Source organism: Mastigoproctus giganteus, chromosome 12, assembly GCF_048544385.1.
Source record: "Mastigoproctus giganteus isolate SK-2022 chromosome 12, ASM4854438v1, whole genome shotgun sequence".
Taxonomy (NCBI): domain Eukaryota; kingdom Metazoa; phylum Arthropoda; class Arachnida; order Uropygi; family Thelyphonidae; genus Mastigoproctus; species Mastigoproctus giganteus.
In genome coordinates this window covers 32,116,249-32,141,628 of record NC_143586.1, presented here as the reverse complement: position 1 = coordinate 32,141,628, position 25,380 = coordinate 32,116,249, and the positions used below count along the sequence as shown (strand labels likewise).

Genomic DNA, 25,380 nt, shown 5'->3' with positions numbered 1-25,380 from the left:
GTTGAAGGAACTATATCAGTTTATATCAGTAGGAGTAATAAATATTGATCTATGATATGTATATATGCAATTACAATAAAATTGATCAATGAAGTAGGATATAATTAAAGGAAGGGATGTCTAGAAACTCATCTATGGCAACGATGGATTTGTTCTAACAGCAAATCATAAAAGGTTTTTTTTTTTTTTTTTTTTTTCCCACAAAAAAAAGTGGAACACTTAATAGTCAAAAATAATTTTGGAATTTTTTATTATTTGATCAAGGTGTCCATAAGCTGAGAGAATAAAAGTTTCAAAAATGGGCAGCATTATTAAAGAATCAAGTTTCCAGTTTTCTTATTGGGAAAGATTGAATGCAAGCATAGGCAGACAGCCTTGTGGCATGATGGTGTTACCTTGAGCAGCTGATATATTTAATGATTACAGCTGACCTGTAATATATACATTCGTGCATTAGGATATGACAAGATATATTTGCAAGAAGGAATTAGTTCTATTGTTCTATGCATTTGAGATAAAGGCCCAGTGAACAGAATGACACATAAATAAAGGAAGGTACAGATTGCAGAGTATTTCAGTCTGGTGTTAAGATTAAAAATTAAGGAAATATCACTAAACAAAATCCCAGTATAGTGCCACAGGGTTTAGTGCAATGGGTGACAAACTGCATCTTTGCAATTCCAAGAAATTTAACACATAAAAAAAGAGCAATAGCTACACTGAATGAAAAAAAAAGAATAGAGGAAAAAGGTACAAGGACAAAATTCACATATTTAGTGTTACTGGAATTAAAGACTGGCTAGCCCAAAGTAATTACAGCAATACCTCGCTTAGCACGGTTTCAAACAGCATGGGTTTCACTATAACATGGTTTTCAATTAAGTTTAGATCAAAAATTTACTGTACATATTAAAACACATTCAATAACCTAGACACTTACTCTACTTATATGCTACATTGTCATAGCCTAGGTACGCATAAATATATGTTACAGTGCCAACTCTGTTGTCTCACATGCACATGTGCCAATAGTACCCTTTGGGCAGTCAGTAGCAACGTGCAACAGTGTTCGGTATTTTTAATTCCATCCTGACAAGATGATGTGATAGCTTTTCATTTCACAATTTATTTTTTACCCCTCTAAATATGATCAAAACTATATTTGCATCTTGGCTAGAAATCACTGCTACCAACATGCGTTCTGTTTGGCAGCATGTTTTGCCCCATTTGGTAAATGATTTCGCTGGTTTTGAATCGCAAATTCAGACAATCACCGAAGACGTTGTGAAGATTGGAAGAGACTTGGGATTCAAAACTTTGGACATTGCCAATGTACGTGACTGCACTGACTCACATGCAAATGACTTAGATGATGCAACTCTCCTTGAAATTGATGAGCAAACTGCATAAGAAGAGGAAAACAATTCTAAAGTAGATAACACTGAAGTGGAACCAAAATAATTTTCAACACAAGAATTGGAGAAAGTTTTTGGGGGATTGACGTGGCCTGAGAGGTGATTATGAATTGAGATCCGGATGTTGAACGTAGCATCAACATACGGCAAATTTTACAAGATGGGATTCGATGCCACAAAGGCTTGTATGCCAAGAAAAAGAAGAGACGACTTCACCAGACATTATTATTGAAATACTAAATAAACAAAGATTTTTTTTCATCTCTCATGTTGTTACCTTTTCATTAATAAAATTTTTGCAATACTTTTTATTGGCTATCAAGTGCAAATTGTTTATAGATTTATTATAATTTGTTTATATTACCAAAGAAAGATACGCATTCAATTAAAACCCATTATAATTATACCTCAATCAGCACGGTTTCACATAGGATCAGTTTCGGTACCAACTGTCAGTGCTATGCGAGGTATTGCTGTATATATCTATTATATTAAATTAGGATCTGCACTTTTGACAGCTAGAATATACTGAATTAACTGACAGGCATTAGAAGGAATGTGTGAATAGTAAAGAAGGCTTAATCAGCATATGAACAGAAATTTTAAGTTCCTGTAAAAGAAAGAATACAGAAGTGGATAACAAGGCCAACATGCTCTTCCCTGCAAAAGGCCACACTAAGTGTTTTCACAACAGCAGTTGAGTTTCAGAAAAACACTAATTTCTTTCTGCAAATAACCAATGGAGAATTTTTAAGAGGGTCAGAAATTAAGTAAGTTTGAAGCAAACACAGGAAAGAAATTAAACAAGTTTCTAAAGAATGTTAACAAAAAAAAAATTTTTAAAAATGGATTTGATGAAGTGTGGTAGAAAACATAATGTTATTGCTCAATAAGAGCACCTCCGTAGCCAGGTGGGAAGGAGCAGCAGTGCGTAGCACACACTTCTTGATTAGACTGGGGTTCGAGCCCGTCACCACCAAATACGGAGGATATGGAAAGGTCAGGAAACGACCACCGCATATCCCAAAGCAATATGGCCTTAGTTGCTAATGCTCCTAAAAACCAAATAACAATAACAAACAACAAACTGCTCAATAAACTTTGCAAGAGAATTTTAGTAAGTACTTTAAGTAATGGCAAATAAGGAAGAAGTCAATCAGTTTGGTAGGATTAGGAGATTTTCAGATGGGCAATACACAATGCCATTTCATATGTACAAAGTAGCTAATTTCAGTTTAAGACAACCATAATTTAATTTAAGATAACCCTAATAATTTTCAATTAAATAGTCTTTGTTAAATGAACCACACACTGAGGACAATGCTACATAAGCATTCAAATTACCACATAAGAAGTGGGGTTCCCCAAGGATCAGTATTAGGACCACTGTTGTTTTTAATTTTCATAAACGACATCGATGAAGGGATAGAGGGCATGATGTCTAAATTTGCAGATGATGTTAAAATTGGTAGAGTAGTTAATGATCACTGTCAAGCTGAGCTTCTTCAGAGAGACCTAGATAGACTTCAGGAATGGTCAGAAAAATGGCAGCTATGCTTTAATCCAACAAAGTGTAAGGTATTACACCTGAGAAACAGTAATCCCAAAATAACTTATTCACTTGGTGGAGTTCAACTAAACCCAGTACTGGAGGAAAGGGACTTGGGTGTTACGATACGGTCAGACATGAAATTCTCTGAGCATTGTAAACAGGTTGCAAGGTAGGCCCATGGTGTCCTATTGATGATCTATCGAACTTTTGCAAGTAGAGATAGGGATGTGATAATCCCATTATATAAGGCTTTTGTTAGACCACACTTGGAATACTGTGTTCAAGTATGGAGACCGCACCTAAAGAAAGGCATCGAGCGTCTTGAAAGGGTGCAAAGATGGGTAACTCGCCTGGTGAGATCGGCAAAAGGGTGTCCTTATGAAGAAAGACTTTGAATATGTGGGTTGCAGAGTTTGGAAACTAGACACCGTAGAGGAGATTTGATTGAGGTGTTTAAGGCTCTGGGAGGCATCAGTAAAATGAATGAGGACGAAATTTTCAAGATTATAAATGATGCTAGAACTAGGGGACATAAATTCAAGTTACAAGGGGAAATGTTTAGATTGGACTGCAGGAAGTTTTATTTTAGCCAGCGAGTTATAAATTAGTGGAATAAGTTGCCTACATGGGTGGTAGAGGCTAACAGTTTGGGGAAATTCAAAGGTCATCTGGATAGTACCTTTGGGTCAGGGAAGTGCATAGGATGATAGCTTTAATTTCCTTTTCTTTTATTAATTATTATTATTTATATTTTTAATTTTTTTTTTATCATTGTTTTATTCGGGGTTTTTTTTTTTTTTTGGCTGGTGCAGCATAAGCCATAGGCTTTCTTGCACCATGCAGCCATTACTAATACTAATACATGTAATGCAGTATTTCAAATGCAACTCTAAGGCCAATCATACATTCAGAATAGAATGCACAAGTGGGCCTTCAGAGTTAAAACTCTGGTTTCAACTTAATTTATGGGTTGTTTTGCTGCATGTTGTGTGTGTACGTGCCTGATTGAATGCATTTTTTCTTTCATTTCTTTTTTTTTCTGTTGAGGGAAGATCTCCAGAATATTTTGTATCCGAAATATCAAAGCAATTTTAAAACTGCCTTATTTCTCAAGTTCAGTTTTGCACTTATGTCTCCTTAAGATAAAATTTCAATGTGTTCGGACAGATTTTAAATTCTACAGGACCAACTGAAAATGTTACCAACAGCAAATTCTAAATGGGAAGCATTCAGGAAATAATCGTAGACACTACCAGGCTTTTCATACCAACTAAGATATACTGTTTGAGGCTTAGATCTAAATGGATGTCAGATGAACTGATCAGACTTGAGGCAGAGTTTAAAAAAAAAAATGCATGGGATTCATATAAAATATCGGATGATACAGAAGCCTATGACAGATATAAACTAGTCTGCAACAAAGTCACAAAGGAGTTAAGGCAAGCTAAGGCAGATTATGAGAAGTCTCCAGCAAAGAATAGCAGCAAAGACTTCTTTGCTTGTATTAACAGTAGCAAGTAAGAAGGGGTTGAATTACATTGGTCCACCTGATGTCGATGGTCTAACTGTTGATGATGCTGCTCAGGTGCTAACAAATTGAATAGGTATTTTGGATCTGCATTCACATATGAAAAATTCTCAAGGAAAGGGGATGTCAAAAGTTAATCAAATTCTAACAGGGAGTTAGATGATTTTGTGATAACTGAGAGAAAAGCAGAAGTGAAATTTTTGAAGCTAAACATAGAAAAAAGGCATCTGAGGTGAATGGGATCTATTGAATTATATTAAGGAAGGCAGCAAAGGAGGTAAGCGAACTCTTAGTGATAATTATGAGAACATATTTGGATTCAGGGAAGATGCCTGTTGACTAGAGATGTGCAAATGTATCACCAATTCACAAATGGGGATAAAAGGGTGATTAATATGAGTATTAGCATTAGCATTAGTAGAGGCATATGATGCAAGAAAGCAAGCTTATGCAGCATCAGCCAAAAAAAAACTCCCACTTTACCCCTCCGTTCGTTCGAAATACCTGTCCAGCTGAGCCTTAAACTTATTTAGGCTATCAACTTCCACAACAAGGGATGGAAGTCTGTTCCACCAACCAACTATCCGCTGGCTAAAGGCAAATTTCCGCACATCTATCCTACATCTGTCTTTCCTCAAATTGAATTTATGCCCGCTCAGGTGATTATTCTGAGCAAGAGGAAGAATCCCATCGGCATTCAGCATGCTCAAACCATTCAATGCTTTATACACCTCTATCAGATCACCTCGCTGGTGCCTAGTTTTCAGACACTGTAATTTGCAAAACTTAAGCCTTTCTTCGTAAGAGCAACCCTTTATTCCATTCACTAATCTTGTTGCCCTTCTCTGTACTCGTTCCAGCAGCTCTACATCTTTCTTGAAATGAGGCCTCCAGACCTGTATACAGTACTCAAGGTGTGGCCTGACCATTGCCTTATATAAGGGAATAATTACCTCCATATCCCTGCTACAAAAATCCTGTATATCATTGACAAGACACCATGAGCTACCCTTGCAGCCCGTCTGCACTGCTCAGAGAACTTCATATCTGCCTGCACAACAACCCCCAGGTCCTTTTCATTCTCTACCACTGTCAGTGTAGTACCACAGAGTTGATACGTTGCTCTGGAGTAGCTGTTTCCCATATGTAGTACTTTACATTTGTCAATGTTAAACTTCATTTGCCACCTTTCAGCCCATCTGTTCAACTTTTCCAGATCCTGTTGCAGCAGCATAGCGTCAGTAGTGTCCTTAACAACCTTACCAACCTTTGTATCGTCTGCAAAACTTGGACATTAAGCTTGATATACCATCATCAATATAATTTATAAATACAGAAAACAATAATGGACCCAACACTGAATCCTGAGGGACTCCACTAATAACATTAGTCCACGATAAGCAGTGTCCATTAATTACCACTCTCTGTCTTCTCCCCCTCAACCATCCCTTTATCCATAGCAGCAATTTGCCTCCAATGCCACACTGCTCCACTTTGTGCAGCAGTCTTCTTTGTGCAACAGTATCAAAAGCCTTTCTAAGATCCAAGTATATAATATCAAAGTTATTCCCTGCATCCAGTTCTTTTGTGACTGCATCATAGTATCCAATCAAATTGGTCAGGCAAGACTTCCCCTTAACAAAACCGTGCTGTGTCCGAGCTATAACTGAAGTCTTGTCTAGATGATCCAGCAGTGCTTCTTTAACCGGTGCCTCCATTAATTTTCCTGGAACAGAAGTTAAACTCACAGGTCTATAATTACTTGTGTCAGCCTTTGATCCTCCTTTGTGAATTGGGATCACATCTCCAGTCTATGGGTACCTCCCCTGAGTCTAAGGGAGCTCTCATAATTATGGCTAAGGGTTTGCTTACTTCCTTTGCTGCCTCCTTTAATATAACTGGATAGATCCCATCCACCCCAGGTGCCTTTCTTGTATTTATCCTCAATATTTCTCCTCCAGTTTACTCTCAGTAATTACAAAATCATCTAGCTCACTGCCAAGAGTTTACTTCACCTCTGGCATTCCCCTTCCTGAATAACTCCTCGAGTGTGAATGTAGATGCCAAATACTCGTTTAGTTTGTTAACCACCTGATCAGGATCCTCAACTGTTGAACCATCAATATCCAGTGGACCAATCTGATTCATCCTTTTCCTTCTAGAGTTTACATAGGTAAAGAACTCTTTTCTGTTTTTCTTTGCATTGTTTGCCAAGGAGTTTTCATAATCTGCCTTCGCCTGCCTAACCTTCTTTGTAACTTGGTTACAGATCAACTTGTATCTATCATAGGTTTCTGTGTCACGTGTTAATTTGTATGTATCCCATGCATTTTTCTTTTCTGCCACATGTCTCATTAGTTCATCTGACATCCATTTAGGCCTAAACCTTGAACAATATTTCTTAGTTGGTATGTAAAGCCTAGTAGCTTCCAAGATTACACAAATAATAAGTGTACTATTAAACATACCCAACAGAAATAACTTCCCGCTTATGAATATATGAGAATAGTAGTGCCTGTTGTGTGCCGCAAAATTTTAGCGGATTTAAAAGTGTGCCGCAGTAATGAAAAGGTTCTGTTTGTTTATTGTTATTTGGTTTTCAGGAGCATTGGCAACTAAGGCCATATTGCTCCGTGGATATGCGGTGGTCATTCCCTGACCTTTCCGCATCCTCCGTATTTGGTGGGCACGAACCCAGGTCTAGTCAAGAAGCGTGTGCAACCACTGCTGCTCCTGCCCACCTGGATACGGAGGCGCCGTAATGAAAAGGTTGAGATACACTGTGCTAGACATTCAACATAGGTTTATCTATTATGAGTTCTCTGCTAACTGCGCCGTTTCCATTTCGACGAGTCACTTTTTAAAACACATGGCATCCAAAACCTAGCTGCTAATCAAGTAACCAACTGTTAATCACATAGCAGGAATCAGAGCAACTAGTCAAATTTATGTAGGCACATGGGACAATATAGCAAAGAGGAAAAGAGAAAATATGACTTGTAAGGGACCCACAGTGTCATTGGAGCATCTTCAAAGGTTAAAGGCTTGTAAGGGACCCACAGTCTGATTAGAGCATCTTCAAAAGTTAAAGGCACCATTCTATGCATAATTAATAAGGTGCTCTAGCAGATTTCCCCATCAGGCCCCTCCTTGTTACGCTACTTCGAACTATTTTGATGCATGAAGAAAGGTAAGGCAAGTTGCTACAGGTTTGTAAACTGCAAACAGTAAGCAGCGGAATGAGAGTCGTGGTGATAAACTGGCAATACGTTCTTATTGAAGACTTCATTCAATAGTACGCGTACGAACTCTACTTTTAAAATAATAATTAATTTATGAAATAATAGGTAAAATTACGAAAAGCGAAAAATCAGTTTTCGTAAAATCGCGAAAAACAAAAAACAAAAAAAAAAAAAAAAAAATGGAGGTGTAAAATAAAGTTTTCACTATATTAAAACATCAAGTACAATAACACCGTAGGTAGCCAACATATGATTTACCAAATAAAAGTGTGGGGCCTCTTCGGACACCGTGTACTAACTACTCGTACTTAAGTCAGACAACTGCGAGACGGACAACGTGGCTTCCGTCCAAGACCTTGAATCCACGTGTGCCAGGGGCAGACCATACACTGATAACGTGTGCTTTGTAAACAGATATACAGAAATAGCTTTACACATGCCGTCTGATACCGTGGATAAGCTCGTGCAGGTGGTATAGGTTTAACAATCTGGTTCCCATTACTATGTAACAACAGCTATAATCGCTACAAGGAAATCTGCCTGTGAAAGAATGCTGAGGTGGGTCACATTCACAATCCAATCTTTATCAACATTGCGTTTTGCGATATCTACATTAGTAAATCCTTGCACACTGAGAATAAACTGATTTTTCAGCACTTGTTCAAAAGTTCGCATATTTATTCTATATAAATAAACGGTAAAGTTATGTACGTACGTTTCTACTGGTACTGTATATAAGATGTGGCGAAAATTAAACGAGTATCATTGCTTACAAATGCCTTATTACTGCGCATATCAACAACATTCATATCGTGGTGTAGCTTGTTTTTTCCTGTACATATCAGTTTTTGTTTCGTAGCAATCGGTTAAGTATTGATTAAACTGTGCCTCGGTGAATCAGTATTAGCATTAGTAATGGCATATGATGCAAGAAAGCAAGCTTATACAGCAACCGCCAAAAAAAAACCAAAAAAAAAAAAAAAAAAACCCACCACTTCCCATTTCAATGTCCTCTGTCTCCAAAAGTTTGTCTAGTTCTTCCTTGAATTTATTTAAGCTACAAACTTCCACAAGAAATAAATGGAAGTCTGTTCCAGCAATCAACCACTCGCTGTCTAAACGCAAATTTCCGTACATCTCTTCTGCAACCGTTTTTCCTGAATTTGAATTTATGCCCCTCAAGTGCGTAATCTGAGTAACAGGAAGAATCATATCCGTAGTGATCTTGCTCAAACCATTCAAAGCCATAAACATCTCAATCAGATGCAGCATCAGCAAAAAAAAACCCCTCCCATTTCACCCCTCCATTCGTTCCAAATGCCTGTCCAGCTCAGCCTTAAATTTATTTAGGCTATTAGCTCCACAACAAAAGATGGAAGCCTGTTCCACCAATCAACTACTCGCTGGCTAAAGGCAAATTTCCGCACATCTATTCTACAACTATATTTCCTCAATTTGAAACTGTGCCCCCTCAAGGTTCTTAGTCTGAGCAAGGGGAAGAATCCCATCAGCATTCAGCTTGCTCAACCCATTCAAGGCCTTATACACCTCAATCAGATTACCTCGTGCCTACTCTCCAGTCGCCGCAGTTTGCAGAACTTAAGCCTTTCTTGGTAAGAGCACACCTTTGTTTCCCTCACCAATCTTGTTGCCCTTCTTTGTACTCGTTCTAGCAACTCTACATCCTTCCTAAAATGAGGCCTCCAGACCTGCACACAGTACTCTAGGTGTGGCCTGACCATTGCCTTGTATAGTGAAAGTGAAAGTGTATTGATGTCTAACGGCTCCAGGGGTTTCCCCCATCTCCGTGTTGCTTTCATTGTGGGTGTACCGGTTCACTGGGAAATGCCAGAGATTTAAAAGTGTGTGGGCTTTGTATCTGTATGATGATGTCGTGTACCATTGTTCATCTGGTCGTTTAACCGCTGGACCCTTGCTGAGGCCCAACGTTGCCCCACTTTCGCCCCGTGGAGGCAGACCAGGAACCCAGTAGACTCCGTTCTCTGGCAGGTCTTGACGCGTAATTTCCTGAGAATTCGGCGGAAGGACCTTAAAAAAAAAAAAAAAAAAAAATTTTTTTTTAACTAATCGATTGCGCGAGGGTGGTGTCGCTTGAATTTGAAAAGACCAAAATATGGGCAAAAGGTGATTTGACATGCTTAGGTGTGTGGGGTTTTCGCTAGCGTACAGATGGAGAGGCGAGGGAGACTGAAGACTGGAGGGGGTGAAAGGCAGAAGTATGGGGCCAATAGAGAAGGTGGCGCCAGGTTCAGTGGGGCAGGCCCATGCACCACTAGAGAGGGAAAGTGGGGGTGGCGAGGAGGGGAGGAGACGAGAAAAAAGAAAAAAATCGTTCTCCTCTCTTCCAGGGAAATGTAATTCAAAGATGAAGGGGGCTAGGGTGATATGTAAATATATCTTGTATATAAATCATGTATATACTTTTATGTACATAATGTTGAGACTATATTGTGTGTAATTAATAAATGAATGAAAAAAAATGCCCTCTTCAGGTCGCCATATGGCATTTGGCAATTAAGCTGCACTTTGTTTTGTCGTTTCTAGTTGCATCATTTATGGGGCTAGCGCCGTCCTTGTGTTTTCTTATTCCTGCTTTGGGTGTTTTCTTTGGGGAGATTGGTTCCTTATTTGCCTTGTATATTAGGTATTAGGTATGTTCGGGGTCTGGCGGCACCTGGGATTTCTCCCATCTCCGCGTATGTTCTCTGTATCGGACAAGCCAGATATTTAAAAGCGTGTGGGATATGTACAATATAGTTTGTTTTGCCCATTGTTCGTCCGGGCTGTTAGCCACAGGGGCCCCTAGTGAGACCCGACGTTACCAATACCCGCCACAGGGAGGTCGGCCGGATGTTACCAATATTTGTACTCTGGCTGGTCTTGCCACTTACTTTCCTGGGATTTCAGTGGCTAGGACCAAAAAAAAAAATCGAGGTTGATATTATTGATACTTACAAGTTAGTATTAATAGTATGCGACGTGGGGCTGTGCGGTGAAAATGAGTTTTAAAAACCAAATAGGTTTGGGCAAGAATTTTGATGTTCTCTTTTGATTTTGAAATGTAGGGCTAAACGCTGTGCAAGACAAACGTTTGGGGGGAGGATGAAGACTGGGATGAAGACTTTGCCATGTATAGAGTGTAGAGTGTATTTAGTGTCAAGCGGCACCAGCAGTTCCCCCATCTCCGCGTTGCTTTCATTGTAGGTGTGCCAGTTCACTGGAAAGGCCAGAGATTTAAAAGTGTGTGGATATTGTATACGTATAGTGCTATGTACCGTTGTTCTTCTGGCCATTTAGCCGCTGGACCCCTGCTGAGGCCCAACGTTGTCCACACTCAGCCCCGTGGAGGCAGGCCAGGTATATCAGCATTATAATTAATTACTCTGGCAGGTCCTGCCACCTAATTCCCTGAGATTTCAGTGGCTAGGACCTTAAAAAAAAAAAAAAAAAAAAAAAAAAAAATTTTGATCTTTCGCGTGGCGGGGGTAAGAGTGCTAGGATTTGAAAGGCCGAAACTATTGGCAAACAGTAATTTGGACATGATTAAATTTGGACGTGTAGGGCAATCGCTTGTGTATAGATAGAGTAGGGGAAGGAGACTGAAGGCTGGGGGGGGAGAGACAGAAATATGGAGTCAATAGGGAAGGCGACCCCAATAGGTGTCAGTGGGGCATGCCCATGCCCCACCAGAAGGAAAATTGGGGGTGGCGAGGAAGGGAGGAGACAAGAGGACAGGCACCCCCCCCCTGCCAGGGAAGTGGAGTGGAAAGAAAGCCAGGAAAGAGTGCCCAGCTCGGTCGCCAATTGGCGCATTGGCAGAAAATCTGCTGTTCAAGGTGGGGAAAAAGATATGGGTCCAACGAAGCAGTCGGAACCAGTTCCCCGATGTCATTCATTGGCTGTGTCCATCCAGGTAGGTTGAGGTCAGTCATGGGTTTGCCATGTATAACGGGATAATCACCTCCCTGTCCCTGCTAGCAAAATTCCTATATATCATTGACAAGATTCCATGACCTGCCCTGGCAGCCCGTCCGCACTGCTCAGCGAACCTCATATTTGACTGCACAATTACCGCCTCCGTAGCAGAGTGGTCAGGAGCGGGAGTGCAGTAGCACACGCTCTGAGTAGACCGGGGTTCAAGCCCCTGACTGCTAAATACGGTTGATCTGCCAACCCGCACTGGACCAGCGTGGCAGATTATGGTCCGTTACTATCAACATGAATTGTTGAGGAGGCTTCCATCCTGCAGTGGGTTGATATTGGATGCAGTTTATCTTCTTTTTTTTTTTTTTTTTTTACCTCCAGTTCTTTTTCACTTTACACTTCCCTGAATGTAATACTACATAGTTGGTACGTTTCTCTTCGGTTATTGCTATCCATATGCTGTACTTTGCATTTGTCAATGTTAAATTTCAGTTACCACTTCTCAGCCCATTTTTCCAGCTTATCTAGATCCAGGTGAAGTAGAATACTGTCCTTACTGTCGTTAATAAACCTGACAACCTTTGTATCATCTGCAAACTTGGACATTAAACCTGTTATACCTTCATCAATATCATTGATGAAGGTATAGCAGGTTTAATATAAATTTAAGATACAAAACAACATTGGACCCAGCACCGAACCCTGGGGAACTCCACTAATAACATTTGTCCACGAAGAGCAATGTCCATTGATTACCACTCTCTGTCATCTCCCACTCAACCATCCCTTTATCCATTGTAGCAACTTAACATTAATGCCATACCTCTCCAATTTGTACAACAGTCTTCCATGTGCAACAGTATCAAACGCTTTCCTGAAATCCAAGTATATATGATATGAAAATTATTTTTGGCATTCAGTTCCTTTGTGACCACATCATAGTATCCATTCAAATTGGTCAGTCAAGACCTCCCTTTAACAAACCCATGCTGTGTCTTAACTATTACTGCAGTCTTGTCTAGATGATCCTGCAATGATTCTTTAACCAGTGACTCCATTATTTTCCCAGGAACACAAGTTAAACTAACAGGTCTGTAGTTACTTGTGTCACCTTTTGAACTCCCTTTGTGAATTGGTGATACATTTGTACACCTCCAGTCCATGGGGACTTCCCCTGAGTCCAAGGAAGCTCTCATAATTATGGCTAAGGGTTTGCTTACTTCCTTTGCTGCCTCCTTTAATATAACTGGATAGATCCCGTCTATATAACTGGATCTATCCATCTGCCTCAGGTGCCTTCCTTATGTTTAACTTCAGCAATTTTTTCTCCACTTTGCTCTCAGTTATTACAAAATCCCTGTTAGTGTTTGATAAACTTCTGGCACTCCCCTTATTTAATAACTCCTCATTGTGAATGTCGATGCAAAATACTCATTCAGTTTATCAGCTACCTGAGCATGATCAACGATAGTCAACCCATTTATGTTAAGTGGTCCAATTTGATTCATCCCTTTCCTTCTAGAGTTTACATAAGTAAAGAACACTTTGCGGTGGTTTTTCTTTGCATCCTTTGCCAAATATTTCTGGTAATCTGCCTTCGCATGCCTAACCTCCTTTGTGACTTGATTACAGACTAGTTTATACCTGCCACAGGCTTCTGTGTCACCTGATACTTATATGCATCCCATACATTCTTCTTCTCTGCTACGAGCCTCATTAATTCATCTGACATCCATTTAGGCCTAAACCTTGAACAGTATTTCTTAGTTGGAATGAAAAGCCTAGTAGCCTCAAAAATTTAGTCCCCGAAGGCTTCCCATTTAGAATTCAACGTTGGTAACATCATCAGTTGATCCCACTGTATAGAATTTAAAAACTGTCTTGAGACCTGTGTAGTCACCTTTCCGAAAGAAAAAACCCTTCCCTTTAGCCTTGATGGTAGTTACATCTTTAAGTAATTCCCACATCAGTACATTGTGATCACTGTCACCCAGTGGTTCCTTTATCTGCAATTCTTAATGCATGAATAATCACTGCTGATAATTAGAGCAAGAGTATTACTAGCACTTCAAGCTGATCAAATTTATTAACTATACTCCTAGCATTGGTGTACGTGCAAGTATACATGCATCTGTTCCTACTCTTAGTTACCCTAACAGATTGGACGAAGAGGCAGAGTTGAGTTCCCTCCGCGTTCTTCAGATCTAACACCATTGGATTTTTATTTATGGGGATACCTCAAAGATAAAGTTTATGCCACAAAACCGGCAATAATCGCTGAATTACGGCAAGCTATTGAAGCAGTATGTGCAGCAATATCAAGAGATATCTTAGTTGATGTATGCACTTCAGTTTCTCGATGTCAACAATGCCTGCATGAGAATGGAGGACAATTTGAACACTTGTGTTATGCATATTTTTTTCTCACATTTTTCTTCATTATAAAATTGTAAAATTGAATTTATGAAAATAAACATCATCATCATCATCATCAGCCACTTTCAATCCACTGGAAGATGAAGGCCTCTCCAGGAACTTTCCAGTTCCTTCTGTTTTGCGCACTGGCCATCCATTTACTACCCACAAACTCATGAATTTCATCTATCCATCCCTGCCTTTATCTTCCAGGTTTTCTTCTAGCTCCCCTTGGGTTCTGTTATTTTCTTAGTCCATCTGTCATCATGTCTTAGTAATTACAGACCTGTTAGATTAACATGTTCCATAGAAAATAAATGGAGCCACTGGTTAAAGAAGTAATGGAGGAATGCAAGAAATGCATCTAGACAGGAATATAAAGTAATGTAGGAATAAGAATGCAGGAATGCATATAGACGAGAATACAATTATACTGCATTCGCACCAGGGATAAGTTAAAGGGCAATCTTGTTTGTTCAATCTGATTAGATACTACGAGGCAGTAACAAAGGAACTGGATGCAAAAAATAAGTTTGATATAATATACTTGGATTTCAGGAGAGATTTTGATACTGTTGCATATAAAAGACTGCTGTACAAATTGGAGCAGTAATCCCCAATTAACATACCAAGTTAAACAGTGAGGTGGATGGGATCTATCCAGTTATATTAAATGAGGCAGCAAACTAAACAAGCAAACCCTTTAGCTATAATTAAGAGAGCATCCTTGGACTCAAGGGAAGTCCTCATGGTCTGGAGATGTGTAAATGTATCCCCAATTCACAAAGGGGATCTAAGAATGACACAAGTAATTACAGACCAGTTAGTTTAACTTCCATTCCGGGAAAAATAATGGAGTCACTGGTTAAAGATGCATTGCAGGATCATCTAGACAAGACTGCAGTAGGCGCAATATAGCCGAAGTTGCTCTTGCGCCATTAAACCCTAAACAACAACAACAAGACTGCAGTAATAATTCTGACACAGCTGGGTTTGTTAGGGGAAAGCCTCATCTGACAAATTTGATTGGATACTATGATGTGGTTACAAAGGAACTGGATGCAAAAAATAATTTTGATACCATATACTTGGATTTCTTGGATACTCGGAAAGCTTTTGACACTTGGAAAGCTTTAATCTTCCATGTGCAACATGGAAGACTACTGTACAAATTGGAGCAGTATGGTATTAAGAGCAGTTGCAACAATGGATAAAAAGGTGGTTGAGTGGGAGAAGACAGATAGTGGTAATCAATGGATGCTGCTCTTCATGGACTAATATTATTAGTGCAATACCCCAGGGTTCAGTGTTGGGCCCACTGCTGTTTTGTATATTTACCAATGATATTAATGAAGGTATATCAGGCTTAATGTCAAAGTTTGATACAAAGGTTGGCAGGGTTGTTAATGACAGTAATGGAAGTGTGCTACTGCAACAGGATCTGAAAAAATTGGGCAAATGGGCTAAGAAGTGGAAACTGAAGTTTAACACTGACAATTGCAAAGTATGCATATGGGTAGAAAAAAACACAGAGAAATGTACCAACTGTGTGGTACTACACTTAGGGTGGCATAAAATGAAAAAGATCTGGGAGTAATTGTGTAGTCAGATATGAAGTTTTCTGACTTCATATCTGACTATGAAGTCAGAATATGACAGCAATGACTATGAAGTCAGAATATGAGCAATGCAGACAGGCTGCAAGAGCAGATCATGGGGTATTGTCAATGATATACAGGAACTTTGTTAGCTGGGATAAGGAGGTGATTATGCCATTGTACAAGACAATGGTTAGGCTGCATCTTGAGTACTGCATATGGTGTGGGGGCTTCATTTTATGAAGGCTGTAGATCTGCTGGAATGGGTATAGAGTAGGGCACACGATTGATGAAGGGTGGTCTTACCAAGAGAGGCTTCAGTTCTGCAAATTGCAGCTTTGGGAGACTGGGTACTTACGAGGTGATTCAACTGAACAGTTTAAGGCTTTGAATAGATTGAGGAAGCTGAATGTTGATGGCATTCTTACTCTTGCTAAGATTACACACATCAAGGGGTTTAAATTCAAACTGAGGAAGGATGGTTGCAGGAATAGATGTGTAGAGGTTTTTTGCCTTCAGTCACAAGGTGGGTGATTGTAGGAACAAATTTCCAACTGTTGCTGTGGAAGTGGATAGTTTAAATAGGTTCAAGGATGAACTGGACAAATTATTTGAGGGAATGGACAGGTGATGTGGGAAGTGTTTTTTTTTTTTTTTTTTGGCTGATGCTTTATAAGCTTGCTTTCTTGTATCATATGCCATTACTGATAATAAAAACATACAGAAAGTGTACCACTTATTTCCAACTGCTGAAATTAAGAATAAAAAGGGTTTTACCATTGTACAGAGATGGAGAATCACTGCTCTAGATAAAAATGTAAGGTAAATAATATTAATATGATACCTTTGATTTTTCAGCCTGCAACTTTTTCATTTGACGTGACAAGAGGTGAAGATTTCTTTCTTTCTCTGCATGCTCACTGGTCAATGTTTCCAGCTCTTCTTGCTTTTGTTGTAACAATTCTTTAGTTTCCGCCAAATTTTTTTGAAGTCGACTCAGTTCAGAATTATCTGCAAAATAATAGAGCATATATTAAGGAATGAAATTTGCAATAACAGATAAATTATTAAGTATAATTTATCTATTGTAACTGTCACTCATTCATTATATAGTTCTAACTACATTCATTTATATCTGAACAGTGAATATTCAACATAAGACCATTTCTTCTTCTTTCTTTTTTTTTTTTTTTTTAACGTTAATTTTAATTTCTTAATATGTATATTTTAGCTTACTGACCAATACTCTGCAATACTGTATTAGTTCAAAATAGTAGTGAGGATATGTAGATCAAGATATCACATTTAATTCCCTTAGCAACTAGAGTTTCTGAGTGTTTAATTTTCTCTAAATCCAAATCCCTTTGTGTCTCCACTAAAATACCCTTATTTCATATACTTCTTAAGTTCTTGATCTTAATAACACTGAACTCCTGTTTAAGTGTATTGACTACAGTGTCTTTTATTTCCTGATTTCATTTTGCTTCAGATCCATCTCCTGGCCTCAGTATAATCTTATGCTGCTTTTTATTCCTAAGAGTTTCATCCCCCCTCTCCCTTAGATTTCCTGTTAACATTAACTTCAGCATCCCTGCCGCCTAGATACCTATCATTATAAATACACTGTTCATAATCAATTGGCTTTTGTACTCTAACTTTGTCCGCATAAGTTTCATTTCCATACAAAGGGAGGGACTGGCCCTTCATAATCTCATCAAACAAGTTTGCCCTTGTTTGAATTTCTTCTAACTTAGCTTTTAGCCTCTCATTGTCTATAAGCAATGCTGCAATGCTGTTGTAATGACTTCTATGTCTACCCATTTGTCAAGTATAAAATTTGATGCTGCATTTGTTACTTTATTAACCTCATGAGTAGTATAATCCACTACTTGCTTCTTCGATCTGGTAAGTAACTCATAAATGGTGGAGATGTCTCCATATCTTTCACGCTGCTCATGTATACTGCTTACAATAATATCAGATTCCCTCACATTTGTCCCAGTACTTTTCCTTCCACACCCCTCAAAGAAACTGTCCATATCCAATGCAAGATCATCACCTCCACATGTGGGGAGAAATGGTATATTTTCTATACCAATGTCCTCCACCTGTGCACCCTGCTCACACATAACAAGTTCCTCAGATAAAACATTATCACCAATCGAAAGCTCTATCTCTTACTTGAACTCACTCCATCCTTTTGTGAAGCCTCAGTGGGTTGAACTGCAACTTTACTTATTTCATTTCCTCCAACTTGCCTACCACTCTGAGTACCATTATTAATCACTGAAGCAGTATTTTGAGAACTAGCTCCAGCTGAGCTTTTTTTTTTTTTTTTTTTTGATTTCGTAGTTGTTGGCGCATCGGCTTCTGTGGCCATATTGCACCTCCCAAGGTTTTTGCAGTACTTTGATCCAAGCCCGAGGCGGGAATCGAACCCGCGACCTTTGGGTTGCCGGGCAGGTACTTTACCCACTCGGCTAGCCCGGTCTGCCCAGCTGAGCTAGGACGTATAGTTTTACCCCTCAGTGTCTTAGGAACAACACTTTTCCTAGACCCATCCATATGCAGTTTTGGAACACGAGAGGAAAGGGGAGAAGCACTCCGATTTCATCCTCTTTCCATCTCCCCCTCACAGCCTTCCTGCTATGAGACCTATCCATAATTCTGCAAAAAAGCAGCACTCAACAACGGCCAGATTTTCTTAATCATTTGCTTCGGAATAATAGATATTTTATCTCCGTTTATCCAGAAATCGTGCAATTTCACTACAATCAAAACTTACAGTACCATCTCAGTCAGTAATAATAGACTTGAACTAGTTAGTAAAACTAAAGGAATCACATCTTCATTAGCAGAAACTGTAGAATCACAAAATTCAAAAAAATAAATAAATAAATAATAATAAAAAAATCACTGGTGTGCGAACACAGCAAACCACAACCACCTCTAACCAACCGATCACTACCTGTAACACTCTTGATACCAAAAGCCAATTTTTGATGATGTTTAGGTAGGTAGTAGATGTCAGAGTGCCCGGCATATGGATGGCTGCACCCAGGGTATTCCAGCAGAACATCGCCCAAAGCCAGACACTGCCGTCACTGGCTTGTTTTCATCCCACGGTGCATCCAGGCACCATCACTTCCCCAGGTAAACGATGCACACATACCCAGCCATCCACATGGTGCAACAGGAAACGTAATTCATCAGACCAGACGACCTTCTTCCAATCACTCAAGGTCCAGTTTCGATGCTCGCGTGCCCACTGTAGGCGATGTCACTGGTGAACCATGGTTAGCATGGGAACTCAGAGCGGCCTGCAGCTACGCAACCCCATTTTCGGCAGGGTTCAATGTACTGTATTGTGACACATTACTCCCATCACCAGCATTCCAATTACTGTCGAGTTGCACCACAGTCGCCCTCCTGTTGCTACATACCATCCGTGAGAGCCTTCGCTCACCTTGAGCATCAGAGCCGTGGTCGTCCAACACCTCGCCGGCAGTTCGTAGGTTCCCCCACCTTGGACCACAGTAGGTACTAACCACGGCTGACCGTGAGCATCCCACCAGCCATGCTGTTTTGGATATGCTTTGACCCAGTCATCTGGCCATTACAATTGGCCTTTATCAAGCTCGCTCAAGTCTGCTGCCTTTCCCATCTGAAGAACAAGAGTAACACTGATTAATGGAGCTCGGTATCAGGTGTTTTTTATACCATGTATGCGCCGAAGTTCATCTGCAGTTGCTTTGATTTGCATAACAACTCGCTGGTCATAATGTTTTGGCTCATTCATATATATACACTGAGTGATCACTGAATTATGACCACTTACCGAATACGTCATATGTCTTCCTTTTGCCTTCAGTACAGCAACTATCCAACGTGGCATTGATTCAACAAGATGTCGGAAGCATTCAGGAGGTATGGCCAACCAAACTGTGTAATGCGGTCAGCAATACAGGTATGGAGGTGATTGGTGTATCCAGACACCTGATATGCCTTTCCATAGTGTCGCACAAGTGCTCTATAGGATCGATATCAGGAGAGTTCAGAGGCCAATCGATAAGCTTGAAGTCAGAACTGTGTTCTTCAAACCATTCCTGCACAAGTGCCCAATGGCTTGGCGCATTGTCATCATGGAAGACACCATCGCCATTAGGGAAAAAGTGTAACATAGCGGGGCGTACACAGTCAGCAAGTAATTGATGATAGCGAAGATCACTGATACGTTGTTCCACATGCACCACGGGTCCAAATTCCTGCCAGTGAAACATGCCCCACACCATACAACCGCATCCACTGGTCTGCACTTTTGATACCATGCATGATGGATGAAGAGCCTCATGTTGTTGACACCAAATCCGTACACGACCATACACGGTGTGGAGTAAATAATTTGACTCATCCGACCAGCACAACTTCTTCCAGTCTTCTAACATCCAACTTGTATGCTCTTTGCACCAGGTGAGTCTTTTACGCTGATGAACCTTAGTTAGGAGAGGATGCCATAGGGGTCATCTGCTGGTATAACCCATACGTGTGGGCATGGTCGTGCCAGATATTGTTCCAGGTTGGCCCATGTTGTATTGGGTAGTCAACTCTTCAACAGTGCTGCACCTGTTCACCTGTACGAGTCATCGGACCCAGCGCTTACCTCTAACATCAACCTTTCACTGACCTTTGCAGTTTTGCCGTTAGGTCACTGTTTGACCATTTTGATGCCCGTCCTGGTACACTAACTACAGCGGCTCTTAACTAATAGCATAACCCCTCCTCCCTTCCTATGCATTAGTTAGTTAATTAGTTTTTAGGAGCATTAGCAACTAAGGCCATATTGCTCCGGGGATATGCGGTGGTCATTCCTTGACCTTTCCGCATCCTCCATATTTGGTGGTGACGGGCTCGAACCCCGGTCTAATCAAGAAGCGTGTGCTACGCACTGCTGCTCCTTCCCACCTGGCTATGGAGGCGCCTCCCTTCCTATGCTGTCTATCCTTCCTGTAGACGTTGTACTCCCCAAATTCCAATTCTGCATTCCTTATATCTGTGTGACACCACGTCTCTGATATCCCAACAATATCTGCCTTTGATGTTTTGAGCAATACCTCAAATTCATCAAATTTATTTACCAAACTCCTAGCATTGGTGTACATGCAAGTATACATGCACCTGTTCCTATTTTTAGCTACCCTAACACAACCCATGTGTTTACTTGTACTGCAATGACTCCCAGCAGTCTCTGAAATACCCTCCAACTTGTTTTCCAGGCTGCTGCTCATTCCAATAAAAGCAGTGCAAGAATCACTTTCACCTCTGCCAGTGGCTACAGTTAATATATTAGTCCTTGTATCCCCCCCAAGCTAGCAGTTTTCCGACCCACCTAACACTGCCTCGATAGCATCAGCAAATATTCTTGCACCCTTTCTATTTAAGTGTATCTCATCCCTGTAGAATCCTTAGGTAGCATCCTTGAATGAAAGTAATACTGGATCTCAACATGAAAGCCTAGGGTAGTCTCTATCTGGGTGGTCTTCTTCTTCAGCAAACTAATCACTAAAAGATTAATATTTTTCATCTGGCAATTTGGTTTCTAGAGACTAAATAGATTTTGCTTAAATACTGCATCCACATACACACACATCTACTTAAATGTTCCATCAGTAATTTATTCTTTATTCAGCAGATAAAAATGAGACACTTACCTGATACATCTTGACTGGTCTCTTTAAAAAGTTGAAGCCTTTTCTGAAGATTTGAAATTTCATGTTGGCTTTCTCTTTGCAATTGGGAATAATGATCTTGTAATGCTGCCAACTCATTCTGATGCTGATCTGTAATTGCTTGTAACCTTAATTCAAGTTCCTAGTCAATGAAAGATAACAGTTATCAACAAACAAAAAGGTTATTTTTATGAGGGTGTCCCATTAGTTCAATGCCTAACTAGGAAGTAATATACAAGACAATTCAAGTGAAAACAGCAAAACATACATAAAATGAATTTTATGCAAAAGCTGATGAAAACCTTGTACCATATTATTGATCAAAGTTTGTTGGCAACAGTGAGTGCCCACGTGGTACCATTTTCTGGCATTATTTAGTTTAAAAATGGTATTGAAAGTAAAGTGTTGAGGACTCTCATCTCGTTCTCATCATATTATTACTGAAGAAATTGTCAAACAATGTTAGATTAGAATTGATTCAGTACATACTATAGCTAGCAAGGAGTTGCACTTTCGAAAAATGCATGGTCAATGGATTCCCCTGCATTTAACACTAAAACTGAAGAAACAATGACTTAATATGTGTTCCATGCTTCTTGGATGGTATTAGAGAGCAGATGCACAAGGTCAAAGTGGCACCATATAGACTCATCTTGACTGAAGAAAGTTTAGACCTAGACATCAGTCAGCAAAGTGTTACTCCTTGTGTTCTGGGATCAAAAGGTACTAATTCTGGAACATTATCTGGACAGTGGAGAATCAATGGCAGATGACAAATACTGTGATGTGCTTCTGAAACATTTAAAGCCAGCAATTTGAAAGAAACATTGCAGTTTGCTGATCTCAGGTGTGTGTCTGCATCATGACGATGCTTGTTCTCACCCGGCCTGTTCTACGATGAATTAGGTAAGGGAGATGAAGTTTGAAGTATTACTCAATTCTCTCAATTCAACAATCGAACCTTAACTCCATGTGATTATCGTTTTTTTTTTTGTTACTAAAAGATGCCACTTATTGTTAGACAAAGGAGTCAAGCAGGCAGTGCATGAATGGCTTCAACACCAACAGCAAAACTTCTCTCCAGGAACCCAAGTATTAGCCTAATTCCTCGAGAGTCTTGCAGTTTCAAAGTGTGTGTGTGTGTGTGTGTGTGTGTGTGTGTGTGTGTGTGTGTGTGTGTGTGTGTGTGTGTGTGTGTGTGTGTGTGTGTGTGCACACGTCCTTGCTATTTGCAAAATACAGTCCATTCCAGTTATTTGGGACACATCGGGACTAGTGCATTTTGGCCCGATTAAGCCCAATTTGGCCCGAAGTTTCACGTAAATAGTTAAAAAAACAATGTATCCCCCTTTACAATTGGTTCACTGTACAATCAAATCACGTTACAATGGAGTCACCATCGTAACGTGATTTGATAGGTAGCATAGTAAAGTACCGTTCACTATACGATGTGCAGTAAGCGCTGGTCATTGTGATCACATTTGTGAATTGAATTTTAATTCTATTAAACAGCGATTCTAATTATCAAAAACAGGAGGAATATTATCCACAGGCTATAAAAGCAAAGATATATTAAGCCCAAATTTAGCCTTTATTACCTTACCAATTAAAAAATTAAATGATACATGAAAATCGGAAGAATATACGTCATAATCGGAATAATTAATACGTACTGTAATAAGCTGTTGTTGTTTGGTTTTTAGGAGCATTAGCAACTAAGGCCATATTTCTCCGGGAATATGCGGTGGTCATTCCCTGACCTTTCCGCATCGTCCGTATTTGGTGGTGACGGGCTCGAACCCCGGTCTAATCAAGAAGCGTGTGCTACACACTGCTGCTCCTTCCCACCTGGCTACGGAGGTGCCTACTGTAATAAGTACATACGAACTAGTTGACATTTCTGTTCACTGACATTTGTGGGTGGGGGTTAAAATTTAAAACAGTAAAAAGATAAGCAATCAATAACAAAGAACATGGCACACACAAATTGCAAGTAACACAATATGCACAAGTGAGAACGGAGTAACGAGTTACAAAGCTTTAAAAATAGGAATAAAGAGAAGATCTGAAAAATTTTTTTATATGATTGAAGATTTCATGGAAGTGTAAACACATTTCACCACAATAACCCACAGAATTTCAGCTGTCGGTATTACTGCAAATTCAGTAAGATCGAGTTTATTGTCCGTTTACGATAGATTTCACTAACAGAAAAGCACAATAAACAGGTGACTGGTAATTGTTTTTATTGTTTTATGGTTGTGACCTCCAGAATTTCAACTGAACCACGTGGTACCGTCGGAGACAATTGTAGGGTAATCTCCAGTGCTGTGGTCTCCTGCCCTGATTAAACAGCATGCTGTCCCAATTAAGCGAAGTAAACCCTGGCTATTTTCTCGACTGGTTTCTGTTTTTTTAAGATTTGCCCCAAATAAATAAAAGGCTGCCCTGATTAACCGGCTGCCCAAATAACCGGAATCCACTGTATAACTTTTACTTAATTTTTGCAGTTTTCATTTTAATGACCTTAGTATGTATATATTACTGAAATTAATATCATGTAATAATTAATTTTCTTTATGTTTACACTACAAATTTTGTTCCAGTTAGTTCAGATTCATCCTTTTATAGGACCTTAAAGATGACTTAATGCACTGAAAACTGAGAAATGCAGAAACTGAAGCTGAAAGAAGTAATCAAGCATCTGCACAAGAACAGCTTTGATCCACAAGTAATTCGTGGTTATAGAGCAAGTTCTTGGAAGACCTTGTCCCTTAATATGCTGCTGTTAAGAAGTGAGTAGCTGAATTCAAGAATGACAGAGAGTCATCTGAAAACAATCCTCGACCTAGAAGACTTTTGACTTCACCACTCCAGGAACCATCATCAATGTCCATGGACCTAACAGGTAACTCCAAATTGTTAAGATCGCAGGCTTACCACAATAATTGATCAAACTGAGAGCACATCAAGAAGAAAAAAGTTTCTGCATGCTGGGTTCAAAAACATTTAACCCCCCTGAACAAAAGCTGGTCAGGAGCAGTGTGCTAAGGGAAAATCTGTGCCTGTTCATGGTAGATTCAGAGGAATTCCTATGTTATTTCATAACAGTGGATGAGTATGAGTCCATAACACTCCATACCTCCCCCACTCACCAAAGAAGGTCAAGTTTATTCCTTCACCTGTGAAAGCAATGGCACTGGTATTTTAGTATTGTGAGGCGTGGGATGATGGTTGATTTCCTTCAAAAGTGCCAAGCTATTACTGGAGTATATTATTCCAACCTCCTGGTTCATTTATGAGATAAAATCAAGAAAACGTTCTGTGGAAACTGGCAAAAAGGGTACCCAAATGACATATTCACTGCAGTGGCTGCAGTTTACAAATCAGGATTCCAGTTGATCTGTTTCCTAACCTAAAAAAAAAAATTTGGCAGGTGCCCATTTTCTCACTGATGACAAGATTATGGCTGGTATTAATGGACATTTAAATGATTCTGACAAAACATTCAATAACATACTTAACAATACAGCCAGAACTTAGCCTCCAGGTAAGTCACTTCTGGGTTATGCTTAAAACTTATGAGACACCTCCTTTATAAATGCCAATTGATAAAAAATTATTAAAAAGTTTTCTAAAACCAATTAATAAGAGCAAAACTGAAAAAATCATTAAAAAGGATTTATTTATTTTTTTTATCTTCATCAACTAAAGTTAATGAAGATCAAAAAACTAAAGTTGATATTCATCAACTTTAGTTTTTTTAAAGAATCAGATAATTATCAAACATCCAGCAACACTGAAAACTGCTCCTACCACCACTTTTGCATAGCACAGACTGTTGACTGAAGAGCCAATCAACATATATGTTACTGGTGTATATGTCAGTCAACAGGTTATGTTGATAATACTTTATTGCAGGAGTAAGGGGGCAGTGGACCAGGTATTCACTGCAAAGT

General features: G+C 39.6%; 1 protein-coding gene across 1 annotated transcript in view; it reads right to left on the bottom strand.

Moving 5' to 3' along the window:
• Nucleotides 1-25,380, bottom strand: part of LOC150076856 (uncharacterized) — a 227,007-nt gene that overhangs the window by 159,534 nt on the left and 42,093 nt on the right. Inside the window, exons 5-6 of the mRNA XM_090385702.1 lie at nt 21,404-21,563; nt 16,540-16,706 (exon numbers count right to left, since the gene is read on the bottom strand). Of these exons, the coding sequence (XP_090241828.1) occupies nt 16,540-16,706; nt 21,404-21,563 (327 nt within the window). The remainder of the gene's footprint in view (nt 1-16,539; nt 16,707-21,403; nt 21,564-25,380) is intronic.